Raw genomic sequence first — 15,882 nt, forward strand, 5'->3', positions numbered from 1 at the left:
TAGGATCAAGTTGTTGTTTTTTTTAATGAGAGGATTAATAACAGCCAGTTTGAAGATTCTGGAGACGACGAATAAATAATATTCAGAAGAGGATCTATGACTTCTGGAAGCACCTCTTTTAGTAGCTTAGATGGAATAGGGTCTAACATACTGTACATTGTAAGTTTTGATGATTTGACAAGTTTATACAATACTTCCTGTTCTATTGCAGAGAATGAGTGGCATTGTTTCTCAGGGGATCTATAGTCTGATGTGAAAAAAATGTCATTACTGCTGTGCTGTTGGGAAATGTTTGCGTCTGTTGATGTTTTAATTTTTTTATTTAGCCGCTGTATTGAATAAATACCTGGGATTGTGTTTGTTCTCTTCTAAGAGAGATGAAAATTAAGTAGATATAGCCGTTTTTAGAGCTTTACTTTAAGTAGAAGTACTTTCCCGCCATGCAATACGAAATACTCCTAGTTTTGTTTTATTCCAACTGTGCTCCATTTTCCGGGCTGCTCTCTTTAAGGTACGAGTGTGCTCATTATACCATGGTGTCGGACCGTTTCCTTAATCTTATTTAAGCGTAAAGTAGCAACTGTATCTAAAGTGCTAGAAAAGAGAGATTTTTGATCTATTGGATATACTGAGGAATTGAGACAAGTAGGAAGATTATTTACAAAGCAGTCTTTTGTGGTAGAAGTGATGGTTCTAACATATTTGTAACAAGGAGGTGAATTTGCAGCTTTAACTATATGGAGTATACACGAGACTAGATAATGATCCGAGATATCATCATTCTGCTGCAGAATTTCAACACAATTAAAGGGGTCATATGATGCGATTTCAAGTTCTCCTTTCTCGTTGGAGTGTTACAAGCTCTTGGTGCATAAAGAAGATCTGTAAAGTTGCAAAGACTAAAGTCTCAAATCCAAAGAGATATTCTTTATAAAAGGCTGCTCTCTTTAAGGTACGAGTGTGCTCATTATACCATGGTGTCGGACCGTTTCCTTAATCTTATTTAAGCGTAAAGTAGCAACTGTATCTAAAGTGCTAGAAAAGAGAGATTTTTGATCTATTGGATATACTGAGGAATTGAGACAAGTAGGAAGATTATTTACAAAGCAGTCTTTTGTGGTAGAAGTAATGGTTCTAATATATTTGTAACAAGGAGGTGAATTTGCAGCTTTAACTATATGGAGTATACACGAAACTAGATAATGATCCGAGATATCATCATTCTGCTGCAGAATTTCAACACAATTAAAGGGGTCATATGATGCGATTTCAAGTTCTCCTTTCTCGTTGGAGTGTTACAAGCTCTTGGTGCATAAAGAAGATCTGTAAAGTTGCAAAGACTAAAGTCTCAAATCCAAAGAGATATTCTTTATAAAAGTTAAGAGTCATCCACGTCTACCTAAAATGGCTGGTTCTAACACGCCCCCACATGTCTACGTCACTATGTGGGAAGATTTGCAAAATTCCGGCCAAATGTGCATGCAAAGAAAGGCGGCGTGGTTTCAGGAACAGCAGTAGTGTTGAAGCAGCATGTCAGGGAGACGCTGTGTATTTCAGTGCGAAAGCAAAAGCACTTTATTTGGCTTTCCGGAAGTAGATGCAATTAGGAATCATTGGTTAAGATTTATTTACAACAGAACAGCACAACCCAGATGTTCGAATTTGTGCAACGCATTTTATGGACGACAGTTTTTTGAACCTATAAGAGTGCAAGGCTGGCTGTGCGCACAGGCTATTTCCAAAAAATAAAAAAGGGTCAATTCCGACTTTGCTATGACAATCTGGCGCTTCTGAATCAGCGACTGTATGTTTTGTTATTAGTTGAAGTATTTGCTATTGACTGTTCGAATGCGGAGTTTTGCGCAGCGCAGAGGAGCACGTCGTGTGTGTGTGTGAGGGGAACAGGGTCACATCACAGGAGAGTGAACTGCCTGTCAGAAATCATAGCACGTCAGCTGTCTTAACCGTGGCTTGTGTACTGCATCATCACTGTGTCTGTCACGCGACTCTGTTGCCCTTTTCGGGGTTGAACTGATGGTAAAACTAATGACATTATTAACTGTCTTGATATTTACTTTGAAAGCTGACGCTCGCGATTATGCTTGTGGTGTTCGGCCAATCACAATGCACTGGGTCAGCTGGCCAATCAGAGCAGACTGTGCTTGTCAAAGGAGGGGGCTTTGTTGAAAACGATGTGTTTGAGAGAGGCGGGGCATAGAGGACCTACAATGTACAGAATTTGAAAAATAATGTGTTTTTTTAACATTAAAGCATGTCAACATATTCTGTTACACCAAATACATGATAATAATGATCTTTAAAATAGCATCATATGACCCCATTAACATCAATTCCATGTGACAGTATTAAATCTAGAGTATGATTCCGACAATGAGTAGGCCCTGACACGTGTTGTCTAATCCCAATGGAGTTCAGAATGTCTATAAATGCTGATCCCAATGCATCTTTTTCATTATCAACATGGATATTAAAATCACCTACAATTAGGACTTTATCTGCAGCCAGCACTAACTCCGATAGAAAATCAGCAAATTCTTTGATAAAGTCTATATGGTGGCCTGTATACAATAGCCCAACGTGATCTCATGATAATTCGTATGTATTTTACGTAAAATGTGGTTCTATAAAACGTACATTTACTTACGCTTTTACAGGCACTAAAACGTACAAATACTTACGTATTGTCAGCCTCTAAACCTACAAATACTTATGTATTTTCAGCATTTTAACGTACAAAACTAACGTATTGACGACACCTAAAAATTAATCCTTATGAATATTGAAATCGCGGCATTAATTTTATTAGTTATTAGTTGTCACATTAATTAACTTGTTTTCAATTGCATTATTAAATTGTTTACTTAAGAAATTATAACATTTCGTTTTGTTGTGATTTCTGCTGCTAGCTCGTTTCCAGTAGCGATTTGTACGTTGAAATACGTCTAAATTGTACGTTTTAGCATGACTAAAAACGTACAAAAGTGTACGTTTTGTGCTTGTAAATGTTACGTATTAATACCTACGTATAAACATGAGACCAGGCTGAATAGCCAGTACAAAAGTCACAAGGGATTTATCATTAACACTTGTTTCTCTGTTTATGTAATGTTATAAAAAGCACCATTACTTCAAACGAATTATACTTGAAACCAGAGCTCTGAGAAATACTGAAAATATTACTATAAATTGTAGCAACACCTCCCACTTTAGACGTGGCTCATGTTTATAAAAGTAATCTTGGGGGTAGCCTCATAAAGTAATGTAATCATCAGGTTTTAGCCAGGTTTCTGTCAAACAGAGCACATCTAAGTTATGATCTGTGGTCATATCATTTACAAAAAGCACTTTTGCAGAAAGGGATCTAATATTCATTAAGCCAAGCGTTATCATTTGTTTATCTGTATTATATCTGTTTTTTTATTTGTTGAACATCAATTAAATTGTTACCCTTAAATTGTTTTGAATGTCTTTTGTATTTGCTAGTTTGGGGAACAGACACAGTCTTTATAAAAAAATAAATTGAGTAAAGTCATTATTTTTGTTTTCTTTGCATGCAAAAAGTATTCTTGTAGCTTCATAAAATTACGGTTGAACCACTGATGATGACTATTTAAACGGTCCTTTACTACCTTTCTGGGCCTTGAATGTTTAATTTGTTTTGCTGTCAGCTCTTGGATTTCATCAAAAATATCTTAATTTGTGTTCCGAAGATGAACGAAGGTCTTACTGGTTTGAAACTACATGGGAGTGAGTAATTAATGACAGAATTTTCAATTTCAGGTGAACTATCCCTTTAAGAGGCCTAATAAAAGTGTTGAGCGAGTGGTGGCATTGAGCTGACAGTTGTTGGTTTTTCTTCTGCTTTGTTCTCTACAGCTCTTTTCCACTTGTCTTGACTGCAGCCGCCTACTGTCATCTATATTTAAAGCAAGGCTTTTGGCCGACATACCGAGACCAGAGAGCTACTCACAATCTCACCAGAATGAACTGCAGTTCAGCTGCAAATTACAGCTGAAAGTATAACTCAAATTACATGAAAAGACCTACATTAGATGTCACCTTGTGATTTGACTTAGTATTTTCTGAACTGTCCTTAATGTGTGTGGCTGTGGGTATGAATGAGCAAAATAAGTTTCAGAACAATTTTGAAATAGCTTTTCTGTGAAAGTCTTTCCAAGTAGAGAAAAGAAGCTAAATATCTTAGAATGCATTTTTTCTTTGTATTTATTCATGTATTTCTGTACAGTTTTGTCTCCTCCTTTCTCTTCTTGAAGTGTGAAATGACTGTATAAACATAGGAAGTGTCTGTTTTAGAGCACACAGGACAGAAGTTATTTTATTAATGTGTCGGTATGGGGTCCAGTGCACTGCCTCTAATCTTCTGTAAGTATTTTATTATATTCTATACCAGGAGTGCAAAACTCAGTTCCTGAAAGGTCACAGTCCTGTAGTGTTTCCAACTGTGTTACCTGTAGTTCTCAAATCCGCTCAAATTTGCAGGGCTGCAGACCTCCTGGAACTGAGTTTGGCTCCCATCTTCTACACTATATTTCTGTTTCTAATATATTGTATTCAGTTGAAGATACATTTCAACAGGTTGTGCTGTGTGTAGGAGGGTTTGTGTCTTGAGTCTCAATGTTAATTGTATTCTTTATTGTCCCCCCTCTTGCCCTTTTTGCATGTCTCTCTTGTTTAACACACGATTCAAATCATCAGCTCTTAAGAAAAGAGCTCCATGCATTAACTGTTTCGACTGACATCATGGAAGTGTGAAGGGTTATTTAACCATAATCATGAGATTTGCATAGTAGTCATGTCTCGCACACTTTAATGCCCTTTGAATGGAACATATACGATCCTTTCGAACTGGAATTATGTCAGAATATCCAGTGATGTCCACTTCGCAGGGCATTTTATGGTCAGTGCTGGACTGGTAATCTGGCATACCGGGCAATTTCCCAGGTGGGCCGATGCATTTTTGGGCCGGCACTTTTTTTTTTCCGCCAAGGACCTGCCCATCATGTGTATGTGTGCCATTAGTGTAGAATACGTAAACACTTTTTAATAAAACAAAAATTTGTCCCTTGCACTTTTTTGGCCAAGTCAAGTGTGTGTTCACAGAGGTTTCCATGGGCCAATGCGAATAAATCAAGATTTAAATGTGACCTGACGTTTTATTCTTATCCAAAACAACGAGATGGGATATTCACTCACCATTTTTTATTTTGTGAGTTTGCAATATATTCAAATACTTAACTTTTAATATTAAAGATACCAGTACTGTATTCACTGTGTTTAAAAAAGAAATCATAATTTATCAACGTATTCTTCGCCTTCCTTTCTTATTCTTATAAAGGTTGCATTCTTTGAGGTATTTGCTGTCCCTTAGTGTGAAGATTACTGGCAACATTTTAAATTATAGTAGCCTATATGTTGTACACAGTTGCATACTTATTTTTATTAATTAGAAATTATACTTTGACCTTTTAGCTTCCTTAATATATATGTGTGTGTATATGATGGTGGTGGGCCGCCTGGACCGAAAAATGCCAGGGCCGATTTTTTTTGTCCCAGTCCAGCCCTGCTTATGGTCGAATAGAACAAACAGCTGAAGCGATAAGAGAAACATACAAAATGTGCAGAGCGGGGGGTCGCGAGGACCAGGATTAAGAACCGCTGGCATTTTGAGACAACATGTCAAACCAAATGCCAACAAATGATGCTCAAGCTTATTTTAGAACTAATTTCTGTTTTCTGAGACACTTTTCCTCTTATTTTTAACCATCATTTTTAGCAGTGGTGTGAAGTCAGTTCTCTTCACATTCTTAGCAGAAAAACCAGAGCTATAGTTCATTACGTTAACATATGAACATGTTCCACTATTGCTTGACAATCAGAAAGACTTTGGACTCCAGTTTGAAAAACATAATTATTATACTTCATATTTATTATCATGCTTTATTTTGTGAAATGCAGCCCTGCTTATGGTCGAATAGAACAAACAGCTGAAGCGATAAGAGAAACATACAAAATGTGCAGAGCGGGGGGTCGCGAGGACCAGGATTAAGAACCGCTGGCATTTTGAGACAACATGTCAAACCAAATGCCAACAAATGATGCTCAAGCTTATTTTAGAACTAATTTCTGTTTTCTGAGACACTTTTCCTCTTATTTTTAACCATCATTTTTAGCAGTGGTGTGAAGTCAGTTCTCTTCACATTCTTAGCAGAAAAACCAGAGCTATAGTTCATTACGTTAACATATGAACATGTTCCACTATTGCTTGACAATCAGAAAGACTTTGGACTCCAGTTTGAAAAACATTATTATACTTCATATTTATTATCATGCTTTATTTTGTGAAATTTTTTAATTGAAAATTGAGCTTTTGCTATATTTCTTTAAAATAAAGGCCACTCATTTTGACATGTATATGTTGCATCAGCCTGTTTACATTGTGAACACTAAAAGCACTGAGGTCACTTGCAGCAGTTTTCTTTTCTGATTCACTTTAACTGAACTGAGTTTGGTTCATTTAAAATATACTTAATGTGTAAACACCTTAAGTGTCTAAATTTTTTGCAGGCCACTGTAAAGTCACAATTAAGTTGATGATACCAACGTCAAACAGGAAGTGAGGCTGTGTGTATCTCAAACACTTTGACCTCATTTGGTTAGGAGTTGTGTAGCTTGTTTTGTTCCAATGAATAATCAGTGGTGTGAAATGTTAACCACATTACTGCATGTAACATGTTTGGAAATATCTTACACAAAAGTGAATTTTTATGCTGTAGTGAACAGCACATTCAATGGCCCAGTTTATGGCGGGGCCCTCTTTGACCACAATAGTGGACAAAGGTTTGCTACATTTTGATTGGATATTGGTGGACTAACCAGTGGTGTGGTCTAGTTTTTTGTAGTGAGTACACTGTGATTTTTCCCTCCCGGCCTCATACTCACCCATCCCAGAGTGACACCCCATAAGCACCACCACACTCACTAATGCATGCAGTATGCATCAACATGTAACTGAGAGCATTCTGAAAGATTGCTTATGTGTTTTCAACACTTAACTAATAATCACTTTATTGTTAGCATGGGAAGTGTTCCCGGTTCCGGTTGACCTAATTAATGCAGCCTAACAATCCTTCAACAGATTTTAATTATAGAAATGAGATGGTGTATTATGTGTATGCCAGGTTAAAGAGATGGGTCGTTAATCTAGATTTAAACTGACAGAGTGTGTCTGCCTCCCGAACAACGCTAGGTAGATTGTTCCAGAGTTCGGGCGCTAAATAGGAAAAGGATCTGCCACCCGCAGTTGATTTTGATATTCTGGGTATTATCAAATGGCCAGAGTTTTTGAGATCGCAGCAGACGTGAAAGAGCATATTAGCTCGCTCAAGTACTGAGGAGCTAAACCATTCAAGGCTTTACAAGTAATTAGCAAGATTTAAAAAAAAAATTTTTTTTTTGTTCAATAGGGAGCCAGTCACAAGGAAACAGAAGAAATGACAGATCGTATCTTCTGTATTTTGAGTGATTATCAAAAAAAAAGGAAGGCAGGACTTGGTTCTGTCCATCACTTGTCAGTGTTTTAGTAGATTCTGAGATGTGGCCACTGCACTAAACAAAAGAGGCCGATGTGAATGTGAGCTTGCAGTGGAAAGATATAGACAAAGAAAGAGCCAGAGTTTTAGCCAAGTGTGCGAAACTCAGTTCCTGAAAGGCCACACAGTCCTGCAGCCTCTAGTTTCAGCCCTGTTACCTGTAGCTCTCAAACAAGCCTGAAGGACTTGATTATTGTCACGCCTGCCAACCGGAGCACCTATGATAGCCACAAGAGGGCACTCCTTCTGTCTTTGTCTTCTTATCGTGGACTGCATTTCCCATTACCCATTGCCTGGACTTATCATGCCTGATTACTTTCAGCTGTTGCTCATTACCTCACAAAACATGTTATCTTAGCACGTGTTCTCATAAAGAGCAGTAAAAGTTTTTACCTTAGAGGTTCCTTTTAAAACCTGTTCACAAAGCTGCTGAGACCAACTTTTACTAAGGAATTGGGAGAAATCTTAAACTAAGAAAGGGCAGGGTGAACTTTTTATGGATGATATCCGCAAGCTTACTAACTATGCCCACAGTGATTGGCTGAGAGGGGATGGCTTTCTGTAAGTGATTTGATTTTAGAAATATTGTAGAAAGGGGTAAATGTTTACCTAATTAAAGTATCTTTAAATTAATTAAAACATGCAAGTTGTAGCAACTTTAAATGGCCGCTCGTTCTAGTATTAACCTAGATAAATGTGTGTTATTGAGTGTTTGTGCGGAAGCTAGTAGCACACGAAACCGTCATGGAATCACTTTTTCCTCAATTGTGGAAACAAAATGTAATTTTTGCTCATACAGATAAGAGTAATACATCATTCTACTCTTCTTTGTGTGCAAAGCACATGAACTTCACATGTGCAATCACGTGTTAAAATCACATGAGAAATACGTGAAACTTCTGGTTTTGGAACATTTTCATGGTGTAAATGTGTGAAACCCAAGTGATCACATGTGGACAATATATGATCACATGGGTTTAAGATGTTTTGTGGATTCGGCCTTTGTATTCTTGCTCTCATTGCGAAGTCTTGTTTATGTTTTACATTGCACACACAAATACCATAGGTTGAAGAAAGAAAAAAAACAAACAAAATCCTCAATATAGAAAACAATCAAAATCAATCATCAAAAACACTAATCCTGTAGGAGGCAGAGTCTTCCTATATAAGAAGGGGGCTAATATAACAGCACCAGGTATGCAAACGAAGTCACGCAAATCAGAATCACTCCCACAAAATTCACTGCAAATAATAAACACAGCAATAGTGACACACAACAAAGACCACCCCAAGTGAAATAATGTCCGTGGTGCTGTCAAGACCCAGCCCACTTCGGGAAGCACTCAGCTCCTACAAACAAAAGAGAAAAAAATAATAATAAAAATCACAATAAGAAAATAAACCAATTAATTAAATGATTATTAACCATGAAGAGAAAAAAAATGGAAAAACTGGGTATTATCAAATGGCCAGAGTTTTTGAGATCGCAGCAGACGTGAAAGAGCATATTAGCTCGCTCAAGTACTGAGGAGCTAAACCATTCAAGGCTTTACAAGTAATTAGCAAGATTTAAAAAAAAAAAATTTTTTTGTTCAATAGGGAGCCAGTCACAAGGAAACAGAAGAAATGACAGATCGTATCTTCTGTATTTTGAGTGATTATCAAAAAAAAAGGAAGGCAGGACTTGGTTCTGTCCATCACTTGTCAGTGTTTTAGTAGATTCTGAGATGTGGCCACTGCACTAAACAAAAGAGGCCGATGTGAATGTGAGCTTGCAGTGGAAAGATATAGACAAAGAAAGAGCCAGAGTTTTAGCCAAGTGTGCGAAACTCAGTTCCTGAAAGGCCACACAGTCCTGCAGCCTCTAGTTTCAGCCCTGTTACCTGTAGCTCTCAAACAAGCCTGAAGGACTTGATTATTGTCACGCCTGCCAACCGGAGCACCTATGATAGCCACAAGAGGGCACTCCTTCTGTCTTTGTCTTCTTATCGTGGACTGCATTTCCCATTACCCATTGCCTGGACTTATCATGCCTGATTACTTTCAGCTGTTGCTCATTACCTCACAAAACATGTTATCTTAGCACGTGTTCTCATAAAGAGCAGTAAAAGTTTTTACCTTAGAGGTTCCTTTTAAAACCTGTTCACAAAGCTGCTGAGACCAACTTTTACTAAGGAATTGGGAGAAATCTTAAACTAAGAAAGGGCAGGGTGAACTTTTTATGGATGATATCCGCAAGCTTACTAACTATGCCCACAGTGATTGGCTGAGAGGGGATGGCTTTCTGTAAGTGATTTGATTTTAGAAATATTGTAGAAAGGGGTAAATGTTTACCTAATTAAAGTATCTTTAAATTAATTAAAACATGCAAGTTGTAGCAACTTTAAATGGCCGCTCGTTCTAGTATTAACCTAGATAAATGTGTGTTATTGAGTGTTTGTGCGGAAGCTAGTAGCACACGAAACCGTCATGGAATCACTTTTTCCTCAATTGTGGAAACAAAATGTAATTTTTGCTCATACAGATAAGAGTAATACATCATTCTACTCTTCTTTGTGTGCAAAGCACATGAACTTCACATGTGCAATCACGTGTTAAAATCACATGAGAAATACGTGAAACTTCTGGTTTTGGAACATTTTCATGGTGTAAATGTGTGAAACCCAAGTGATCACATGTGGACAATATATGATCACATGGGTTTAAGATGTTTTGTGGATTCGGCCTTTGTATTCTTGCTCTCATTGCGAAGTCTTGTTTATGTTTTACATTGCACACACAAATACCATAGGTTGAAGAAAGAAAAAAAACAAACAAAATCCTCAATATAGAAAACAATCAAAATCAATCATCAAAAACACTAATCCTGTAGGAGGCAGAGTCTTCCTATATAAGAAGGGGGCTAATATAACAGCACCAGGTATGCAAACGAAGTCACGCAAATCAGAATCACTCCCACAAAATTCACTGCAAATAATAAACACAGCAATAGTGACACACAACAAAGACCACCCCAAGTGAAATAATGTCCGTGGTGCTGTCAAGACCCAGCCCACTTCGGGAAGCACTCAGCTCCTACAAACAAAAGAGAAAAAAATAATAATAAAAATCACAATAAGAAAATAAACCAATTAATTAAATGATTATTAACCATGAAGAGAAAAAAAATGGAAAAACCAACAAACTTTTAGAAAAAGTTCACCAAAAAAAAACAGGATTGCAATCACTCAACTAAAGAAAACAAAATCAAATTTAAACTAATTACCGGTCATATGGTTACAAGATGACCCATACCATCACTACCGCATAGCGGCAATCAATACAACTGATGGGAACGATTACAGTGACAGGAATACGATCAAACTACACAAACAAAACACCAAAAATCACAAAAAAAACAAACATCAAGCCCACTTGGACGCTAGACGTGGACGTAATTAGGCTCCAAAAGCAGCAGCGTGGCTCAAACAATGAGGAATAGGAAACGAGCTGTATTAGTAACGGCTCCCGCTCAACCTATTCTAACACACACACACACAATCATTAAAAAACAAATAACAATTACAACTACAGTTTGGTAAAACATGCGAGGTTATTTAACCATTAGAGCAATTTACTTACCCGGTAATCCGATGATGTAATACTCATAACAATAGATATAGGAATCATACGACAACTTCTTTAAAGGCTATAACGACAACAGCTGGTGCTGCGACCTGGATTGAGTTATACTGCAGAGCCACAACAATGGGAGCCGTAAAGGTACACTGCACTGAAACACAAAACCCACATTAAACTGAACCCAATTTCCCCTCAGCTTCCCATACATCATTAAACTTACCTGAGGGCAAACGGCACACCACACACAGTATGTTTCAGCAGCCTAACACCACACTAAAGAAGTAAAGATCGCATAAATCACTGAATAACACTCCAAACAAACAGCCAAGCTAAACGGCTACAAACACCTACCTCGGTAGTCCATAACAAAAAGGAAGGGGGCGGGCTTTCGACCATGACGCACTCCAGGAGGCATGACCAACCAACTTATATACCCTAACCGGACGGTAGCTCATTGGCCACCTATTTAATGATTGTGAGGTTTTAAACCAATAACATCACTACAATCACCAAAAAGAAGTCTGTAGTTTCACCGGATGGATGGATGCATGGATGAATTATTACGTTTTGTGAAACATTTACAAAATTTCAACGAAAGAGTTTAGTCACTTAATGTTTTTGTCTTCCCAGATTCACCCACATCTTCACTGATTGTAACACCAGACAGTCCTGTATTCACTGGAGAGACAGTCAATCTGAAGTGTGTGATTGAGTCTTACAATAGCTGGAGATGGAGAATTGACAGGACATATGGCTGGACACCTGAGTGGAGATATGAGTGGTATAAAGGCGGAAACAACAGTGTAATGTTACAGACGTCTAAGCGTTACACTGTAAACAGAGACACTCTCACTATCAGAGGAGCTACTGAGTCTGATCAGGATCAGTACTGGTGTAGAGGACAGAGAGATGAAAGACCAAACTCATCACAATCAAGCTCTGTTTATCTCAATGTGACGGGTGAGTTAAATATAATTCCTCCTAAAAACTCACTTTACTACATGAACACACACAGCGTCCAGATTTCAGCTCAACAACAAAAACGGTTATTTTGAAAATTTAATTCAAACTGGAGGTCAAATTATGAATAAGGATTGTGGTTGATAATTGTGGTTAATAATTATTATGTATTGCATATTTTAGTAAATGTAGTCAGTCATTCTATGGAGAAACTTCTGTTCACAGTCCACCTCAGGCGTCGTAGGCTGAAATTCTGTACACACTTTACATATAAACTGCAGACATAGTGAGGGTCATACAGCTGTGTTTTATACTAAACCTAACACCTCAGATAAACACATAATGCAGCTAAATTCAGTTCAGAATGAAGTTGTCAGTTTTGTGAATGAACAAACTTTGTCTTTAAAAACAGTGTTTGTCTGTAAAAAGAGTGCAGCACACACTTTCTCCCATGAAGGGCCAAAAATTAAACTTAAGAAAATAAACATTATACCAGACTGTATTATATTAGAATTAAAGTTTTCATGGTTCTCATCATTTATGAGTTCATAATATAAAAAAACAAATGCATAAATAAAAAGACAACATTACTACAAAGTCAGAATATTATAGGTGGGAGTCAGTTTGCTGTTCAAGTTCATCAGACTGAAAGTTCACAAAGGTAGGTACTGCCAAACAGAGACAATGGGTCTCATTCACTTATAATTGCGTAAATTATTCATGTTTAAACGCACATTCGAACTTCTCACGAAAACGTTCTGCCTAATTCACAACACATGAGTACACACATTAATTTGTTCTTAACCAACTACATTGTATTTTGTAAATATAAACAAATGTTGATTTTGATGGCTGCAACACTCTCCAAAAATGTTGGAAGAGAGGCAAAATAAAAGTGCAAATGTTGTAGAATATCTTAATTAAATGAGAAGTCCATGATTATTAGATTAAGACAACGGCAGGTCTCATTCTGCATGTGCTACAACAAAGAGAAGGAACAAATATTCTTGATTTTATGGCATTTCACAAAACGTCCCAACTTTTCTGGAATTGGGCTTATAATTACTGTCAGACTTTCAAAATCCTTCATGACTTGAATTAAAATTATAATGATTTAATTTTAAAGCACAGCCACCACAACATCAGACTTACTTTGCAATCATTCTGAGGTTACATACAGATTTAAAATCATAAAAAGAAATAGTTGAATAGCTATATTGTTTTCGGGTGGGGTTTATGACCTACACTGCAGCAGCCATCAGACGGCGATCAAACTGTTTGGGCTTCACTTGTTCTGAACCAGTGTTCATTTCATTAACGAAAACTATGAAGAACAATGTTTGTTGACGAGCTTTTTTTCCCATGACTGAAACGAGACTACAGTATTTTATATTGTAAAGTAACCTCTCATATGTGTAAACATCAAGAACATTTGATTTACGGTTTCATGAACCCTTTAAAACTTCATCTTAACAAAACAATGAATGTGACTTAAGACAGCACCTATTTGTGCCTGAAAAATTTCATAAGGTAAGAAACAGATTAATGTTCTAAAAACTAAATTTCCCCACCTTAGGCCCAAAGTACCAGAGATGTAATAGACATTCAGCTTAAATATCAACCATTATGGGTTTTTAATGGTCGATTCTTAATCAATTTCATTTTATATATAAAATAAGATGGATAATACACAGTTACTGTGTTGAGTTAATACTTCATTGCAAGTCTCTTTTATCTTTATCTTTGTCTGCTTTTATATGTTCACAGATTTACCCAGATCTACTCTGACTGTGACACCAGACAGTCCTGTATTCACTGGAGAGACAGTCAATCTGAAGTGTGTGATTGAGTCTAACAGTAACTGGAGATATGAGTGGTATAAAGGCGGAAACAACAGTGTAATGTTACAGACGTCTGAGCGTTACACTGTAAACAGAGACACTCTCACTATCAGAGGACTGAATGAGTCTGATCAGGATCAGTACTGGTGTAGAGGACAGAGAGATGAAAGACCAAACTCAACACAGGAGAGTGAACGAATAAATCTGTCTGTTAATGGTGAGTAAATACTGTGATAAACACTCGCCTGTTCAACATTATCAGGCACTACAATATATGCACTGATGCATTTTTAATTAAGTAATTATCAGTTTTGTGTGGCTTAAAGACGCCTCCTTTTGGGCAAATAAGGTTTATTATAGGTGTTCTAGATGAGTAAATATCAATGCTATCTTTGTTCAAATTAATGTTATACCCAGCAGGAGCATGGGGGTAAAGTCAGAAGCCTTGAAATATTACGTTTTATGAAATATTATGTGACTTACAATGAGATCTGCATGTTTGTCATGTTCTCCGTTCTCAGCAGCTTCATCTTCTCTTCTGGTCGCTGGTGTGGTTGTGGGATTGAGTGTTTGTCTGTTGTTCTTCCTCTCACTGCTGCTGATGTGGAGATACAAGAAGAACAAAGGTGTGGAGCAGTTCATAACATGATTAATACAACTGAACAGCAACAATACAGTTTCTGAGTAAAGGCTCATGAGAAGATCTGAATATCAGACTAAAGAGTCACTGCAGATACTCTTGAGTGATCATAATGCTCTTTGTTTCTGTTATAGATCAGCAGCGTAACATTAACCAGACATCAGTCCCAAATCAATCTGGAGAATATCAACTGGAAAATTATCCTCTACAGTCTGGTCAGCCTCAATAAATAATTATTAAAAGGGATAGTTCACACACACACACACACACACACACACACAAATAATTACCCATGTCATTTCAAATCTATATGACTGTCATCTATGAAAAAAATATATATTTTGAAAAAAATATATATATTATTATTATAATTATTAATATATTATGCCCATATAATAAAAATCAGTTGGGTTCAACTTGGACCCCAGCATTTTTCAAAATATATTTTTGAACCATCCCTTTAATCTTCATATATAATTATGCTTTCTACCTTTTATCCTCAAATGCTTGTTTGCTGTCCAGCAGGTTCTGATCACATTTATGATGACGTGACTGAAGTGAATAAGAGAGACAGAGGTTGAGTCTTAAACCATCTAAACACATACCGTTCGAAATCAGCAAATATCATTCAATCATGTCGACTTGTTTGTTTTAGATGATCCAGAACCATTTTTGGAGGTCACATATTCAGAAGTCATTGTTAAGAAAAAGATGTCTGTGGATAAAGGTTAAAAACCCTCTTCACTACAATTGGACAATAGAGTCATCAGTCATTAACCAGTAACATTGATGGTGTGTCTATGTATGTTGCATAATTTTTATTTATTTTTTTGCAGATGATACCATGGAAGAGTCAAATGATGTAGCGTACTCAGAAGTCATTTTTTGGGGTAAACTATCCCTTTTAGTATTAACCATCATACTACATCATGCTACAGATCAGAATTATTCCTGAAGTCACGTGGCTCATTGAGGAAATGTATACATCTTACATTTGATAATTATTTTATTGTTATTGATCATTTGTGTTCTTCTGATGCTGATGCTGGAGTTGGTGATGCAACTCATGCTCAACCTATTAGGAAGAAGAATAAAACACGTACGAATTATGTTACAACTGTACAATAATTTTACAATAACTGACAACAAGCTTACAAGTTGCACTCGTTCCTGCAGATTGTGGCATATA

General features: G+C 36.9%; 1 protein-coding gene across 1 annotated transcript; it reads left to right on the forward strand.

Moving 5' to 3' along the window:
• Positions 1–4,373: 4,373 nt before the first annotated feature.
• On the forward strand, positions 4,374–15,648 carry LOC107564164 (uncharacterized). The gene is made up of 8 exons (XM_016249173.1): positions 4,374–4,404; positions 11,883–12,212; positions 13,980–14,270; positions 14,575–14,679; positions 14,828–14,908; positions 15,219–15,269; positions 15,349–15,420; positions 15,530–15,648. Exons 1-8 carry the CDS (start codon positions 4,374–4,376, stop codon positions 15,646–15,648), a joined length of 1,080 nt encoding a protein of 359 aa, XP_016104659.1.
• Positions 15,649–15,882: the final 234 nt, after the last annotated feature.

The sequence above is a fragment of the Sinocyclocheilus grahami genome, unplaced genomic scaffold (assembly GCF_001515645.1).
Source record: "Sinocyclocheilus grahami isolate Dianchi unplaced genomic scaffold, SAMN03320097.WGS_v1.1 scaffold914.1, whole genome shotgun sequence".
NCBI classification, from domain to species: Eukaryota; Metazoa; Chordata; class Actinopteri; order Cypriniformes; family Cyprinidae; genus Sinocyclocheilus; species Sinocyclocheilus grahami.